The 17,056-nt window shown below is 51.6% G+C and overlaps 1 protein-coding gene and 1 long non-coding RNA gene across 8 annotated transcripts in view; one reads left to right on the top strand and one right to left on the bottom strand.

The window, feature by feature from the left end:
* The window catches only part of CE2H19orf47 (chromosome E2 C19orf47 homolog), a 37,063-nt gene that overhangs the window by 9,940 nt on the left and 10,067 nt on the right, over positions 1-17,056 (top strand). For 2 of the 7 annotated variants that reach the window (XM_086689796.1, XM_086689801.1), the window contains 5 exons: positions 479-560; positions 5,018-5,155; positions 8,065-8,214; positions 9,836-9,906; positions 11,556-12,824. In XM_086689796.1, coding sequence (XP_086545922.1) covers positions 479-560; positions 5,018-5,155; positions 8,065-8,214; positions 9,836-9,906; positions 11,556-12,050 — 936 coding nt within the window. In that variant the 3' untranslated portion in view covers positions 12,051-12,824. Of the gene's footprint in view, positions 1-478; positions 561-5,017; positions 5,156-8,061; positions 8,215-9,835; positions 9,907-11,555; positions 12,825-17,056 lie in introns of those variants that run through there. The other 5 variants (XM_086689794.1, XM_086689795.1, XM_086689798.1 and 2 more) reach the window with 4 other exon arrangements.
* On the bottom strand, positions 442-3,674 carry LOC147573604 (uncharacterized). Its single transcript, XR_015244870.1, has 2 exons — positions 3,409-3,674; positions 442-783 (listed from the first exon to the last, which is right to left on the bottom strand). It is a non-coding gene; the product is annotated as an uncharacterized LOC147573604 (long non-coding RNA).

The raw sequence follows: 17,056 nt of genomic DNA, 5'->3' as shown, positions 1-17,056 counted from the left end.
GATAATGTTCGATGACCTTGACGGTTTTGAAGAGTACTGGTCAGTTGTTTTGTAGAATGTCTCTCCGTTTGGGTTTGTCTGATGCTTTCTCATGGTTAGGAGTGAAATGTTTTGAACTCTCTCCTGTAGCAGTTCAGGCTCTGATCCCCCTATGTTACTCAGATTTCTCAGATTATCCTTGTCCACATGGTATCCCAGGCACCTTTTTTTTTTTTTTTTAATGTTTATTTATTTTTGAGAGACAGAGAGCACGAATGGGGTGGGGCAGAGAGAGAGAGAGAGAGAGAGAGAGAGAGGGAGAGGGAGAGAGGAAGACAACAGAATCCGAAACAGGCTTCAGGCTCCAAGCTGTCAGCACAGAGCCCGACGTGGGTCTCGAACTCACGAACCGTGAGATCATGACCTGAGCCAAAGTCTGAGGCATAACCGACTGTGCCACCCTGGTGTCCCATTATTTTATTTATTTATATTTTTACAGGACATGTGCAAAGCCGCCACTGAGTCCGTGCCCTGCAGCCCCAGCCCCCTCCCAGGCGAGATTCGCCGAGGCACCTCTAGTGGTGAGTCCCATCTACCCAGGGTTCCTTTCCTTCAGTCATACGCTTCAGCTGTAGAGGGCATACACCTGAAATCTGCAGAGGTGAAACAAAGCCATCTGAGGTTCTCTTAGGAAAAAAATAGTCTGGGTAGTGAGGTGGCAATATGTCCGGTCGATTTTCATTGGTGGTAGTTCTGCTCCATAACGTCACTGTGACCTCTGAATTAGTGAATATTGAGTCACTGCTTCAAGAGGAAGTACAAAGTTAGGTTCCTGTAAGCCTCTAGTCACAACATTTTTGTCAGTTGATTAACAGATCTTATTATTATTTTCTTTTAATGTTTATTTATTTTTGAGAGAGACAGAGACAGAATGTGAGTGGGTTAGGGGCAGAGAGAGAGGGAGACACAGAAGCAGAAGCAGGCTCTAGGCTCTGAGCTGTCTGCACAGAGCCCGACGCGAGGCTTGAACTCAAGAGCCGTGAGATCATGACCTGAACCGAAGTCGGACGCTCAACCGACTGAGCCACCCAGGCTCCTCGACACAGATCTTATTTTATGTGTATTTCTGTTTAGAGACCTTTTACTTGTAATACATTGTTGATACATTAACATCAAGCTCACAGCCAACAGCACTGTGACTCCTGCCTAGACGAAGCTAATCTAACATGTATTTTCTCCATAAGGCACATCACCTGGGAATATGAGAAAGCATGTTGTCACTATGCTTGGGCGCCATTTTAAAATTTTTTTTTTTTTTTCAACGTTTATTTATTTTTGGGACAGAGAGAGACAGAGCATGAACGGGGGAGGGGCAGAGAGAGAGGGAGACACAGAATCGGAAACAGGCTCCAGGCTCTGAGCCATCAGCCCAGAGCCTGACGCGGGGCTCGAACTCACGGACCGCAAGATCGTGACCTGGCTGAAGTCGGACGCTTAACCGACTGCGCCACCCAGGTGCCCCTGCTTGGGCGCCATTTTAAACAGCAAAATCACTATCCAAAAGCACAAAAGTGTAAAAAGGGGATACAAAATAGACCGTGAGAAGGATACTTGTTTACCGTGAGAGCTAAAGGCAGAGAGTCCCCTTGTTTGACTTCAGTTGGGAGTGTGTGTTGGGTGACTTGAGTGTTTCACTGTTCAGCGCATGGCTGTGAATGGCAGCAAAGCACCACAAATACTGGTTTTGGGGTTAGAAATCAATTATAGTGAATAGGCGAATTTGCAAATATGGAATCCGTGGATGGTGAGAATGGTATTTATACATTTGATTTTTTAGCAGTGTGATACCTTTTTTAAGAAAAATAAACTTTAGAAATTTAATATGCATATTAGCTTGACAAGCCCCAAACTGGTTTAAAATACAAGCTTTTATCTCTCGTGATTTTTTTTTTTAATGTTTTATTTATTTTTGAGAGAGAGAGAGAGACAGAGCACGAGTGGGGGAGGAGCAGAGAGAGAGGGAGACACAGAATCCGAAACAGGCTCCAGGCTCTGAGCTGTCAGCACAGAGCCCGACGCGGGGCTTGAACTCACAAACTGTGAGATCATGACCTGAGCCAAAGCTGGATACTCAACCGACTGAGCTGCCCAGGCGCCCCATATCTCTCGTGATTTTATGACATGGCTGGTCACTTCTGCTCTGGGTCAGCTCAGCTGATCTCAGTGGTCACCTGGCAGTTTGGTTGAGGCTGGGTGATCTAGGATGGCCTCACTCACGTCTGGTGGTTGGCTTGATGTCATCTGGACCAACAGAGGTGACTTGGCCACATGTCTCTCATTTTGCAGCAGGCTAGCCCGGGCCTGTCCACGCAGTGCTGATTGTAGGGCTCCCCAGAACAGCATAAGAGGGCAGATCCCAGTGTGCAAGGCATCTCTTAAGCTTCTGCCTGTATAACACTTGCTCTTGTCTCATTGGCCAAAGCCAGTCACGTGGCTAAGCCCACAATCAGTGTGGGCAGTGCCTACCCAAAAGCATGGACAGAGGAGGCTGAAAAAATTGGTGTTCTTTTCTGCAGCAGTCTTCCTCAACTTACACACAGAAAAGGGTTCCAATCATAAAGGTACAGCCGAATCACTTTTCACAAGTGCAACACTCGTGTAGCCAGCAGCATCCAAATCCAGAAACTGAAACATGACCAGCATCACTACCCGCCCCTCCTCTCCAGGGTACCCATTACCTTGATGTCTTTTTTTTTTTTTTTTAAGTTTATTTATTTATTTTGAGAGAGACAGACAGTGTGAGTGGGGGAAGGGCAGAGAGAGAATCCCAAGCAGGCTACGCACTACCAGCGCAGAGTCTGACATGGGGCCTGAACCCACGAAACTGTGAGATCGTGAGCTGAGCCAAAACCAAGAGCCGGACGCTTAACTCACTGAGCCACCCAGGTGCCCCTTATTGACCCTGATTTCTAACAGCATTGATGATCTATTTTTTTAGTCTTTTTGCTCGTCTTTCAAATGTACATCAATGAAATCAGATAGTATGTTATTTTTATACCTTTTTGAATGTCTTAGTGTCAAACAAGTTAAAAAAATTAAAACTAACAAAAATGCTCGTGGAGAAAATAGGCAGTTAGGAATAGAGGAAGCAGGCAAAGAAGGAAAGGGGTGGGGAAGAATGTTCCAGAGAAGCATTCCTGGTACACTCACTTCTATACACTTTATGATATACACCTTTGAATACGCATGTCTGTATCTATGTGTCTGACACCTGACTACAGTTCAAATTTGTTAGGGCGAAGATAGTTGTTTTTCTTCCACCCAAATGGTGCTTACCTGTCGTGACAAAACATCTTATGCCTTATCCCTTTTAAGCAAGACATCTCCCTCTGGGTACACTGCAAGAGGCAGGGCCTCTCAGCTGCTTACCTCTCATAGCAGAACATCCCGATGATCATCCCAGGACAGATTCTGTGCAGCCAGGTGGTTTACAGCTGGTCAGAAAGCCACCCCTATCCGGCTTCAGAGCTGTCTGAAGAAATGTCCTGGGGAAATTGTGGAGGGGTGTATACCGATCGTTACCAGGGGAGTGAGCAGGGCTGAAAACTGGCCATTTCTTTCTGGTGAGGGGCAGGGAAGAGGTCTGATTGGGAAGGGCCAATCCCCAGCCTTCCGGGTGACAGTAAGGCTCCAGTTCTTGACCTGGGTGGTGGGTATGTGGGAGTTCACTTTTTGTTAAGTGGTCTCTATGGGTTTGGTGGATTTTTCTGTATGCTATAGTTATAATTTAAAAAATCAACCAAGTAATATATAATTGTGATAACGTATTGAGGGTCATTATGGGGAACTTGAGCAGGTTTTGAGAGAGAGCACATAGCAGAAAAAGAAAGGACTTTTGAGGAGTAGGTAGGGTGGAATACCCAAATCTGAAAGCCCTTGGTGGAGGGTCTGGGGATTACTGGGACTGTGGTATAAGCAGGGACGGCATGGAGACCCCCTCCCTCCCCTGCAGGGCTTCCCCAAGAGCTTTTGAAACCTGTGCCCTAAAACCAGCTGTTCTGAAGACAAGACCCGTGTCTTTCCCATGCTGGGGTTGACCCTCTAGAGCATGCTGTAGCTCCCACCTCACACCCTGAAATCCCTCCTTATGCTCCAAAGAAGACAGGGGCGCCAGAGCCTGCCCTCACCCCCATCCTCCATCCCCAGAAGGGGGTTACCGCTTATCTCCCCTCAGCCCAACTGGAGCCGGACCCACCACTGCTTAGGGAACTGGCTGAGTGATCCCCTCCTGGAGTCACCATTTCCTCGTCTGTAAAATTGGCTTGCAGTAGATCTGTCTGGTAGGGATGTTGGGATTTTCAGTGACAGTGTTCATCTTTGCCAGTAGATGTTCCGTGAGGACCTCTAAAGCACCAGAAGCTGTGATAGGCACTAGGGATACAGAAATAAATGGGCATTGTCTTCTCATGGGGCTTGCATGCTCGTGGGAGAGCCCACCAGCAAACAAAAACGTGTAATTTGATGTCAAGCAGCGATTAGGGCTACGAAGAAAAAGAGAGCCTTGCGTAGGGTCAGGGTGGTAGAGGGGATGGAGAGGTCCAGGAAGCTTTTTCTAAGGAGGTGCTGTCTGAGAGGAGACCTGAGTAAAGAGCCAGAGAAGGCCCGTTGGTACTCAGGGAACTGCATGCCAGGCAGAGGGAACAGCATGTGCTTTGAGAAGGTGCACACTTCTGGGGGAAGAAGATTCCCAGACCAGCTGGGCTGAAGTGGAGCTGGGAGAGGAGCTCAGAACAGGGCTGGGTAACTGTTGGGTGAAGAGTGACAGGAACCAGTCTGGTCTAGGCCCTCAGGAAGGACCCCCAGGCAGTGAGGAGCGGGCTAGCTCCTGTTTAGACTGGCTTACGCCTAAGCATCCCCATCATGGCAGTGCAGCTACAGGGGGACCCCAGCTGCCCCTTCCCCATGTAGTCCCAAGGCTTGTCTTGTGTCCTGGCCTCCATCCCAGGGACGATGGGACTCTTGCCTTTCCTCCCTGCAGCTGCCTCTCGAATGATTGCTAACAGTCTGAACCGTGACTCCCCACCCGGCACTCCACCGAGGCGGCCGGACACCAGCACCTCCAAGATCTCAGTCACCGTGTCCAACAAGATGGCAGCGAAGACTGCCAAGGCTGCTGGTGAGGGGGTTTGGGCAGATGGCGGGAGGAGCTGGGGGTGAGTGTGGGTTGGCAGATGGTATTTGGGGGTCACGTTCCGAATATCTCATGGTGCTTTGAAGGCCTCAGGGTGTCCAAAGCGTTTGGATTTGGTCAAGCCCCTGTACCTCTGTGTGCCTTGCTTTCCAAGTCTATAGAATGGGGACAGTGGGAAGCTGTGGACGTGGTGTACTTAACAGCACAGGGGCACGGCGGTTCTCACTCAGGGGTCTGTTCAGTCTTTTTAAATTTTTTATTTTGTTTTATTACAGAAAGAATGCTTAATATGGTGTCACCGTCTTTTTTTTTTTTTTTAATGTTTATTTATTTGTTTTGAGAGAGAGAGAGAACAAGTGGGAGGAGGCAGAAAGAGAGGGAGAGAAAGAATCTCCAGCAAGCCCTGTGTTCTTAGCACAGAGCCCGATGCAGGCTTGATCTCACAAATTGTCAGATCCTGACCTGAGCCGAAACTGAGGCAGATGCTTAACCCGCTGAGCCACCTGGGCGCCCCGATGTCACCCCCTTAATTAAGTCTTAAGCGTACAGTACAGCTCTGTGGACTATGGGTGGCTCATTTTTTTTTTTTAATCATTTATTTATTTTTTAAATTTACATCCAAGTTAGCATCTAGTGCAACAATGATTTCGGGAGTAGATTCCTTGATGCCCCTCCCCCATTTAGCCCCCCCCCCCCACAACCCCTCCAGTAACCCTCTGTTTGTTCTCTCTATATAAGTCTCTTATGTTTTGTTCCCCTCCCTGTTTTTATATTATTTTTGCTTCCCTTCCCTTGTGTTCATCTGTTTTGTATCTTAAATTCCTCATAGGAGTGAAGTCATATGATATTTGTTTTCCTCTGACTAATTTCGCTTAGCATAATACCCTCTAGTCCCATCCATGTAGTTGCAAATGGCAAGATTTCATTCTTTTTGATTGCCGAGTAATACTCCATTGTATATATATAGTTACCCCATCTTTATCCGTTCATCCATCGATGGACATTTGGGCTCTTTCCATACTTTGGCTATTGTTGATAGTGCTGCTAGAAACATTGGGGTGCGTGTGCCCCTTTGAAACAACATACCTGTATCCCTTGAGTAAACACCTACTAGTGCAGTTGCTGGGTCATAGGGTAGTTCTATTTTTACTTTTTTGAGGAACCTCCACACTGCTTTCCAGAGTGGCTGCACCAGTTTGCATTCCCACCAGCAGTGCAAAAGAGATCCTCTTTCTCTGCATCCTCGCCAACATCTGTTGTTGCCAGAGTGGTTAATGTTAGTATCTCAGTCCTTTTTTTTTTTTTATTATTTTTTTTATTAAAAAAAAAAAAAATTTTTTTTTAACATTTATTTATTTTTGAGATGGACAGAGACAGAGCATGAGCAGGGGAGGGGCAGAGAGAGAGGCAGACACAGAATCTGAAGCAGGCTCCAGGCTCTGAGCTGTCAGCACAGAGCCCGATGTGGGGCTCGAACTCACAGACCGTGAGATCATGACCTGAGCCGAAGTCAGACTCTTAACCGACCGAGCCACCCAGGCGCCCCAGTGTCTCAGTCCTTTTTAACAGATGTTCACTGAGGCCTGCACTGGTGCCGGGCCCTGTGCTTGATGCAGGGGTCAGAGGTCAAGAAACTACCATTTTCTCTCAGCAGCCAGAAGGATCCTTTCAAACCTTCAACCTGACCCTTTCACACTCAGCTAGAACTCTCCAGGGCTTCCCATTGTCCCAGTAACAAAGTCATCTTCCCACGTGGCCTATAGGTCGTGCATAATGTGAGTCCATCTCCTGTGTCTCTCCCTGGCTCCCTTCCCCAGGTCCCTTCCAGGCTCCTTCCTGTCGTGGTATTTCTGCCCCAATGTTCCCTTCTCCCAGCACATTCTTCCCTCACAGACCTTTTATGCTTGGCCTCTGTTCCTCTTCCAGGTCTCAGCTTGAAATCTGGGAATAGGACCCTGGCCTTTGGGCTTCCAAGCTGTCCTTCTGTCTGCCCCACTGTCCTGCCTTTGTCGGACCCACCCCCACAGCAAAGATCTTGGCACAAGTGGAGACTGAGGCCCAGGGAGGGGGCTTTGTTATTCTGATGCCCAGCCCCTTCATGCTCTGTCCACCTCCATTGCACATGCTCCCTTTTTGCCGTGTGTGTTTAGAAGTGCCTCATCCCCTTCTTTGGACCCTTTACTTCTTGGGGCGGGGGAGGGGCAGAGAGAAGGGGGTAGAGGACCCCAAGTAGGCTTCGCGTTGTTAGCACAGAGCCTGACGCAAGTCTTGAACTCACGATCCATGAGATCATGACCTGAGCTGAAGTCAAATGCTTAGCCGACTGAGCCACCCAGGTGCCCTTCTGGCCTTTTGATTGATGTCATGAGTAAGAAAGTTTAAATTGATTTCTAAAGTATTGAAAAAGTGGTGAGCCTGGGAGTGTCGAGGGGATTTTGTTTTTCTAATTGAGATATAATTTACTTAGGCATGATATACAAATTGCAAATATATGGCTTGATTCATTTAAAAAAAATTATTACACCTGTGAAACCATTGCTTAGCTGGAGCTCTTGAACTTTTCCATCAGCTAGCAGTTTCCCCTTCTGAGGGGATCCTGACTGAGCTAGGAAGTCAGCCTGCTCAGGGCAGGGACAGAGGCAGAGAGAGCCTGGGAGGCCCGCCACAGCGTGGGGATTCTGAGCACCGTCGGCAACCCCGTCGTGCCCAGACCTCTGAATTTCTTGGTGGTTCAGAGTCAGTGGTGATGGGGTGGTTGGGAAGATAGGGGATTGCAGTCATTTGAACGTATGGAGATAAAGGGCACATTTGTGCCCTTCGTTGGGCATCTAGTCCCCACCCCAGGAGAACATTCCACCCCAGAAGGTGCTCACCACCCCTCTCCTCCCCAGCAGCCCTGGCCCGCCGCGAAGAGGAGAGCCTGGCCGTTCCCACCAAGCGGCGCCGGGTCACTGCCGAGATGGAGGGGAAATACATCATCAACATGCCCAAAGGCACCACCCCCCGGACCCGTAAGATCCTGGAGCAGCAGCAGGCGGCAAAAGGTACTGTGCTGACGGGGGCACACGCTTTGGTGTGGAGACTGCCTTTCCCTTTTGCTGCTTTGTGCGGGGTTGGTCATGCCCTATGGGCATTGGCCAAGAAGTGGGCTCTAACGAGATCCAGGGGGCCTTGGACCAAGGGGACAGTGAAGGTGGCCATAGAGGAGGAGAGCACATCACCACCTCCACCCTCGCATCCTGCAGTTAGTGTAGCAGGTGCTTCACCTGGCACCTCTTCCCCAAGGGCAGGGGCTTGGATTCCATGACTGCCTGACTGTAAAGTGGTGTCCGTGTCTGGCTGAGGGCAGGTGCCCAAGATGGTGGGAACCATCATCATGAGCCAGAGGAGTCTGGTTGAGGTTCAGTCCGTAGCTGGGGTTTGCATCTGGTAGTGCAGAGATGGTCTTCCCCACAGTGTTCCTTTTAGAATGTTGTACGCATTCCCACGGGGAAAGCATTCATATGGTGCAGAAGAGTATACGATGTCAACTCATTCTTTCCCTCATTCCCGTGTCCCACGCCGTCATTAACCTTTCCAGACCGGCATCTGTGGACTTGCATGCGTGTATCTATATATAAAAACATAGAGAGGTGTTTGTTTCTATTTCAACACAAATAGCAGCAGCCTGTAGGTATTATTCTAGAATTCTTTTATTGAGATCTTTTCACATAAATACATGTGGATGTGCTTCATTCTTTTTTTATTTTAAATGTTTACTTTTGAGAGTGAGAAAAAAAGAATGCAAGTGGGGGAGGGGCAGAGAGAGAGGGAGACACAGAATCCCAAGCAGGCTCCAGGCTCTGAGCTGTTAGCACAGGGCCCAGCATGGGGCTTGAACCCACGAACCGTGAGATCATGACCTGGGCCAAAGTTGGACGGTTAACCGACTGAGCCACCCAGGTGCTCCTCTGCTTTGTTCTTTTTTTTTTTTTTTTTGAATTTTTTTTTTTTTTTCCAACTTTTATTTATTTTTGGGACAGAGAGAGACAGAGCATGAACGGGGGAGGGGCAGAGAGAGAGGGAGACACAGAATCGGAAACAGGCTCCAGGCTCTGAGCCATCAGCCCAGAGCCTGACGCGGGGCTCGAACTCGCAGACCGCGAGATCGTGACCTGGCTGAAGTCGGACGCTTAACCGACTGCGCCACCCAGGCGCCCCTGCTTTGTTCTTTTTAACGGTCATTTAAATTTAATATTTGCATCGTATTCGTATATCATGATTTAGTAAACATTCTCCCATTGATGGCTATTTAGGGTGTTATTTAGGGAGAGGGCTTATCCGTTCAGCAGACTCTCAGAGGCCCATGACCCAGAACAAGACTGAAGGGAACAAGTAGGGATTTAGAACTCTTCCCGCACACGTTCACGAACTTGTGCAAAGTTTCCAGGAGCCCAAGGGTCAATTTTAGTGGATCTTTCCCACATTTGGCACTAGCCAGAAACATGTGAGTCAGGTCCGTGTCAGCCAGCGCTCAGACACAGAGTCCGTGCCTGCCTGGACCGGAGCTGCCTGGGCCTGGGCCGCATCTCCCCTCCCTTGTCTGCACGATGCATGATGCTCGGCCGGGACCAAGCTCCGTGCGTGGCTCAGTTGGTGCTGGCTGAGGGCTCACTTCCCTCCCAGGTCTCCACAGGACGTCCGTGTTCGACCGCCTCGGCGCCGAGACCAAGGCAGACACGACAACAGGGAATAAAGTGAGTTGGAAACGGGGAAGCCAGTTGGGGTTCTCTGATTCTTGTCTTCGTGCGGGTGTTGATCCCACATCCAGCCCCCCGTACTCCCTGGGCCGCCTCCCCTGTCTTAACAGTCTCCGTTCCGTTCTTTGAACCTCAACGTCTCTCCTGATTTCCAGCCCCCAGGGTCTGGCCAACTCCTGAATGCTGCCCTTGGGTCCTCCCACCAGATGTCCCAGACTGGCCTCGGCATCTTCCCCCAGAGTAACTCCCCTCCCGGGCCCCGTCTCAGGGACACCCCAGTGCCCCATTCCGGGCAGGCTCTAGTGATGGCTCTGTCTGTCTTCCCTTCTCTGCCACTTTTCCCTGTCTGGATAGGGCGGTGGCCTCCTAACTGGTCTGCAGCTCCTGTGAACCCCCTTCTGCCCCTCCCCCCATAGCAGCAGTGTGTGCCACCCACAGGACAGGCCACCCACCCCCCACCAGATGCTTTCACCCTGGTCAGGATGAACGCCACCCTCCTTGCCTTGGCCTGCAGTCCCGCGGGCCCCGGGGACAGTGTGTGTTAGGAGCACGCAGCCTGAGCCCTGCCCGGCATGAATCCAGCTCTGTCACCACCTGGCTGCATGGCTGCATGGATCTGGCCACGTCACTTAAGCTCCTGGTACCTCAGCTTTCTTATCCGTGTAGTGCACACCTCATGGGGTGCTTGTGAGGATTAAGTGACACACTCCTGCACAGTGCTGGGGGTGTCTGGTGCACAGCAGGCACTCTTTAAGTGTCACCTTTGACTAACTGCTCCGGAGCTCCCCAGCTGCATTTCCTGCCTCTCCAGCCCTCGCTTGTCAGGGCTTACCCAACCTTTCCCTCACTTCTTAGAGTCTTATCACGAGCAGGATAATAACACTCAGGATCGTGTGGCTTGAAGATGTAGCCGTGTAAAGAGCTTGGCACAGAGCGAGTGCTCCATCAGTATGATTCCTATTCCTGCCTTGGGGACTTAGCCCTTGCTCTTTTCTCTGCTGATTCATCCTTGAGGGCCTGGCTTAAACATCAGTACCTCGGAGAAAGCATCCCTGAAGTCGAGAGGGGTCGAGGCCTCCCTGTCTCCTGTTCACCTGTGCTCCCATCTCTTCCAGAGAACGCACCACTGTCGTAATTAGGGAATCGTTGGGTGTCATTTCCCACGCCAGGTCTGTCTTCCCCACTGGACTGGGAGCCCCCTGAGGGCAGGGCCAAGGCTGTGCTTAGTCACCACTGTTTCCCCAGCACCGCCCAGCACGGGGCCAGGGACAGTCGGGACTCAGGAAATGTCTGTTGAGTGAATGAGCAAATTTTTCTTCTCTCATGTTCTCCTGCAGATCTCTGCAAATGGTCTTCTCTCCGTCTTCTCTCTCCCCCCTTCTTTATTAGACCCACCTGCCGTTACTTTCAGATCTCATCTCTGAGGTCTCTTGTCCAGGGAGTCTCTCCCAAACTTCAGCCAAGGTCAGGAGTCTTCTCTGGGCCCCACCAGGTCCCTGAATCTCCCCTGTCGTGGCTCTCACCACTGTGTAGCGTGCCACTGTTGGGGATTTCTCCCAATGAGGCCAGGCACAGATGGGGCAGCTCTCCGTGCATGCATGTTGAGTGACTACATGGCTCACTTGTCCCGTCTCTGACCCCTGCAGCCCACAGGAGTCTTCAGCCGCCTGGGGGCCACCCCAGAGATGGACGAGGATCTGGCTTGGGACAGCGACAATGACAGCAGCAGCTCTGTCCTGCAGTATGCCGGGGTCCTGAAGAAGCTGGGCCGGGGCCCAGCCAAGTCCAGTCCCCAGCCAGCACTGACTGTCAAAGCTAAGGCCACAAGTTCAGCCACAACGGCTGCCACCCCAACACTGCGGCGTCTGGCCCTTTCCTCACGCCCTGGACTCGAGAGGAAGCCAGAGTCCCTGTCCAAAGGCAGCATCATCCAGAGACTGGGCAAGGCTGCCCTTGTGCCTGAGGCCCAGGACAGCCAGGTCACGAGCACCAAGAGTAAGTCCTCAGCCGAGGTCAAGGTCACCATTAAGAGGACTCTGGTGGGGCCCCGGGGGAACAGCTCCAGCGAGGGCCTGGGTGCCCAGATGGACCATGCGGGCACAGTGAGCGTGTTCAAAAGACTGGGCCGCAGGACCTTCTAGCCTCTGGGCGGGGCGCAGTCCCCTCTCCAGGCTCCTGGCTCCGGCAGAGGCTCCAGTGAGGGCGCGCCCAACCCTCTGCCGGCTTCTGGATGACACTGCTTGTCTCCCTTGGCATTGGAGCTGGCCCGAGCTTTCTGGGGACTCACCCCAGTTTTCTGAGTCTGAGATGGTCGTTGTGACCTGGCCTTGCTGCTCCGGTCTTTCCTTTCTCTCACGTCCTCTGTTCTCTCCTCTCTGACTGTGGCCTTGGCAGGGCACACTCCTCTACCTCTCCCAGAGCCAAGTGCCCTTTTCCCTCCCCCATTCCCCTTCCTGCCTCTCAGCAGCATCTGCTGCCTCAGCCCCAGCTCCTCAGCCTTCCAGTCCCCCAGAGCGGGTGTCACCTGGAGGGGCCAACTTCCCGATTTCCCCTCGCCCCTCTGCCCCGTCCCCATGCTACTTTAACTTCTCGGTCTCTCCCTCTCTTCATGCTGTTCATTTCTCTTCTGTTTTCTGTCCCTGTGGCAAGGCCCGACTGTGCGCTGCGTCCTGCCTGACCCTCCTGCGCCTCCGGCCTCCCAGCGGCCCCGTCGACGGTGGCGTCGAGCCTGTAGAGACTGTTAGCCGCCCTCGCTCCCAGACCCTGGGCTGCAGCAGGGCCCCTCTGTTTTCCGGCCCTGGGCGTCTTTTTCTCTGAAAGCCTGTGGCGGGTGGCGAGCAAGGGTCACCGGGAAGGGAGGCCAGTGCCGAGAGAGAAGAAAACAGCTGTTTTAATATATTTTTGTGGCTTTCAAACTGTTTCCCTCCCCTCCTTCAGGGTGAGTCACAGGGTTGTTTTTCACACGAAGCACAGTGTGGGTGGGGGTGCCAGTGAGGGGTTGGGCTCTGTCTCTGAAGGTCAAGGCTCCACGTGGGCCATGTCTTTGCTACAGGCCCCCAGTGGAAGGGAGTAATGGTCACGGTCCCCGTTCAGTTGGGCTTCCTCTCCCCATCAACCCACTGCGGTGGTCCTGCCTCTGTGTCTGTCCCCCCCACCGTATATTTCACCTGTGCCTGCCATTCTGCCTGTTGGCAGCTTTCCAGATTGCTGGCTTCCTGGTGAGGTAGCTCCTGCCGATTTGATCACACACCCATTCACTGCTGCACAGCCCCTACCCTGTGCCAGGCCTGTTTGAGGAGCTAGGGATCCGTTGGGAGCAAGGCAGACAAGCTCCTGCCAGCACGGCTGACCTCTCTGGCTAGGGAGATGGCGGTAAAGTGATCATGCTGTCGGAAGAATGGGAGTGAGGAGCAGAGGCGACCAAGGCCTCTTCAGAAGTTGGGGGTAAGAAGGCCTTTTAAGAGGAGGTGAGGCAAGGGCTGAGCCGGGAACGATCAGAAGCGGCTGCGTGAAGTGCAGGAGGAGAGTGTTCGGCCGAAGACAAGGCCAGGGCAGAGGTTGAGCGAGGAGCAGGGAGAGGCCAGGGGGCCGTCAGGCGTCAGGGGAACCAGGGGCTGAATGAGGAGCCTGCCATGTAGCACAGGTGGGGGCAGGTGGGCGGGGACCAGGTGACTTAGGGCTTTGTGATTCATGGTGAGGAATTGGACATCTTCCCTACGCTCTGAGAAGTTGGGGAGGGTAAAGCCAGCAAGGGATGGTCTGAATTGCCTTTTGTGAAGGTGGCTTTGGCCCCTGTGAGGAGGATAAATTGTCGGGAGGCAGCCGTACAGGAACTGGGGCAAGAAAGGAAGGTGGTGTGGGGTGACGCGTGGGGAGGAGGAAGGTGAGTGGGCTTCGGTGGAGCAGCGGGCAGCGTGGATGGATGGGAAGCTGGGGTGCGGGGAGCAGGGGTCACCTCGACACCGGAGCATCTAGCCAGAGGTGCCGTTGGTGGAAACCAGGAGGCTGGGGGTAGAGGAGCGGGGGTGGGAGGGCACGTGGCCACTGGGGCTTGAGGGGGCCACCCGGGGAGCTTCGAGGAGCGACACCAGCCTGAAGGGAGCATGGAGACAGGAGAGGGCCCAGATGGGAATTGGGGGCCCTTTTCCCATTTAGAGACCAGGACTGATAGGATTAGCGGGAGTGGTCTGGGGGCTGGGAGGCCTAAGAGCAGGTGAGCATGAGATTAGACGTCACCCGTTTTTTTTTTTTTTATTGTGATAAAATAAACCTAACGTAAACTTGACGATCTTAACCATCTTAAAGTGAGCATCCTGTCCAGTGGCATTAAGTATATTCACACCGTCATATAACCATCATCACCATCGTCCCCACATCTGTGTCATCTTCCTGAGCTGATTGTCTATTTGTAGTGTTTCGGTTGTGTCGTGTCGGGGGCTACTGTGTGCTGGGCAGCGAGCCAAGCACAGGGCCTGGGTGTGAAGGGTGGGGCTTCAGTGTGAAGGACACGGTAGGGAGGGCTGAGGCTAGACCTTTTGGGGGGACTGTAGGAGGTCGTACCTCAGAAGGACAGCAGCTGTTGGCAGCGGTGATTCCGGAGGCTGCACCCTTGTGGTGGCGCCACAGGGAGGGGCTCACACGCCATATGCTTTCCCTGCTGCTCTTCAACTCTTGGGGGTTTTTCCCCAGTCATTTCCTCTGGTTCCACCTCATGGACAATTCTGGCAACTGCCAAGGTTCAGAGGAAAAGTTCCGGTTACTAAATTTAAGAGCACTGGATAATTTCTTGATGTGCAATGATGTAAAAAACACGTGTCGCTCACTTACCCACTAAAGGCTCACCTGCGTGAGGATAATCACGTCACTGTGGCTCTTTATGGAGGCCCAGAGGGGAGTAAGCTGCCCCGCATCTCACCCAGCTGGCAAGTGGCAGGTCAGGGAGCCGACCAGGAACCTCGCTCCATAAGCCCTACCTTGTGCTGATTGTGGGTTTGAAACAAGGACCTTTTGGAAAGGGGAGGGTGAGGTCCTAGGATAGTAGTTTTGGATTTTCTCGAGTTATTTACATGTACATGTCCCCCCCACCCAATCAACTTGTTGTGAAAAGCATTTGCAGCTTTGGGATGCTGTGGCCCATGAGAGTCATGCCCCCTCCTGCCACCGTGTGCTGGGTGGGCCAGACCAGACACCCCCTATGCCTCCTAGCTGCTCCAGAGCCACAGTGTGTGTCCCCACTGTTTGACTTGGTGATTCCCCCAAACCAACCCCAGCATCTGGGACCCACAGAAGTGTGTTATTTTTCCTCTGGTTCTATTAAGTATTTTTTTTTTTTTAATGTTTATTTATTTTTGAGAGAGAGAGAGACAGAGCATGAATGGTGGGGGAGGGGTAGAGAGAGAGGGAGACACAGAATCCGAAGCAGGCTCCAGGTTCTGAGCTTCAGCACAGAACCCAATGTGGGGACTGAACCCACAAGCTGTGAGATCATGACCTGAGCTGAAGTCGGAAGCCCAGCTGACTGAGCCACCCAGGTGTCCCTCTATTAAGTTTTTTTTTTGAGCAGAATACTTTCGTATGGTTCGAGATTCCAAAGGCTTTATGGTGAAAAGTTTACACACACACACTCATATATATATACAGGCAGAGGAACATACAGTACACATATACAGGCACACACGCATATTTATGGCCTAATTCACTTCACCAACCCTTTTTGAAAGGGAATTCGGGTTGCTTCCAGTCTCTTACTAGCGTAAGCTGTGCTGCAGTGGGTAAGCTTGTCCCATGTGAAGTCAGGTCAGGGGTGAATATGAAGAATTCCAGTTATATCAATACTTCAGTGCGACTACTGATAATTGGGTCAGTAGGAAATCTGAACCAGGCTCCCCACCCCCCGCCCCAAGATTATTGGCATTCCTCACACGACTTATTCGTACACTCATCACCCCATTCCAGAAAGGAATGGAGAGCTGTTGGACTCTTCTGGTTGGAGACCACTGGAGGAAGCAGGTCAGGGAATGCTGAGAACTAGCACCAACCACACCTTTGTGCCAGGAAATACTAAATAAGGGCTTTGGTAAGTTGACAGACTTCCCAAATCCTTAGGGAAAGGGCAGCAGCATGGAGGTCAGGGACTTCCTATTCTCCTCCCATAAACAGATGTCATATGGAGGGACAGGGAACCTAGGGCTCGGGCTAAATCATAGAGCCAGATCCGAGCCATTCCCGGTGAAGGATTCTGTTTGGATGGTGGTCTTGGGATGAGGTGACCTCCTTAGCTCACACCAGTAGACGGAAGAGGCGGGATGGGAACTTATAGCACCTATGGCGGGCAGCCAGCGTCCAGGCAGCCCCACCGCCCCTTCCTCCAGCGTGGGAGCCTGGTGCCACCCAGATGGGCCAGGTGTCAGGCTGCAGCGGCCTTGCTTCCTCCTTTCCCTCCTTTGGGGATCTGAGCTGACTTAGACTGGTGAGCGCGACTTCTATATACCCCTGCCTTTGAAGGCCTGATGTTTACCTACACAGAACTTCACCTGCTTTGTGAACTCCAGGCCTCTGCAAACTTCATCAAACAGGCGAAGCCTGACCCAGCTGGCAAGTGGGAGGACTAGGTCTGCTGTCAGGAAGCTGGCCAGGAGCCTTGCCTTTTTAAGTTGTTTTTTTTTTAAGACTTTATTTTTTAGAACAGACTTTATTATTTATTTGTTTTTTTAATTAAAAACATTTTTTTAGTTTATTTATTTATTTTGAGAGAGAGAGAGAGAGAGAGAGAGAGAGGGAGGGAGCATGCACAAGCAGGGGAGGAGCAGAGAAAGAGGGAGGGAGAGAATCCCATGCAGGCTCCATGTTGTGAGTGCAGAGCCCGATGTGTGCTCAATCCCATGAACTGTGAGATCACGACCTGAGCTGACATCAAGAGTTGGATGCTCAACTGACTGCCACCCAGGCGCCCAACAGACTTTATTTTTTAGAACACTTCAGATTTGCAGAAAAATTGAGGAGTGCATTTCTGCCAGCAGACTTCCTGTATACCCCTCCTCCAATTTCCCCTATTATTAACATCTTACATCAGCATGATTTCACGTGTTACAGTGAGTGAACCAATATTGACACATAGGTATTAAAGTCCATAGTTCTTCACATTTCC

The sequence above is a fragment of the Puma concolor genome, chromosome E2 (genome assembly GCF_028749965.1).
Source record: "Puma concolor isolate L17-30 chromosome E2, mPumCon1.1.hap2, whole genome shotgun sequence".
NCBI classification, from domain to species: domain Eukaryota; kingdom Metazoa; phylum Chordata; class Mammalia; order Carnivora; family Felidae; genus Puma; species Puma concolor.
This window is presented reverse-complemented; position numbering and strand designations above follow the sequence as displayed.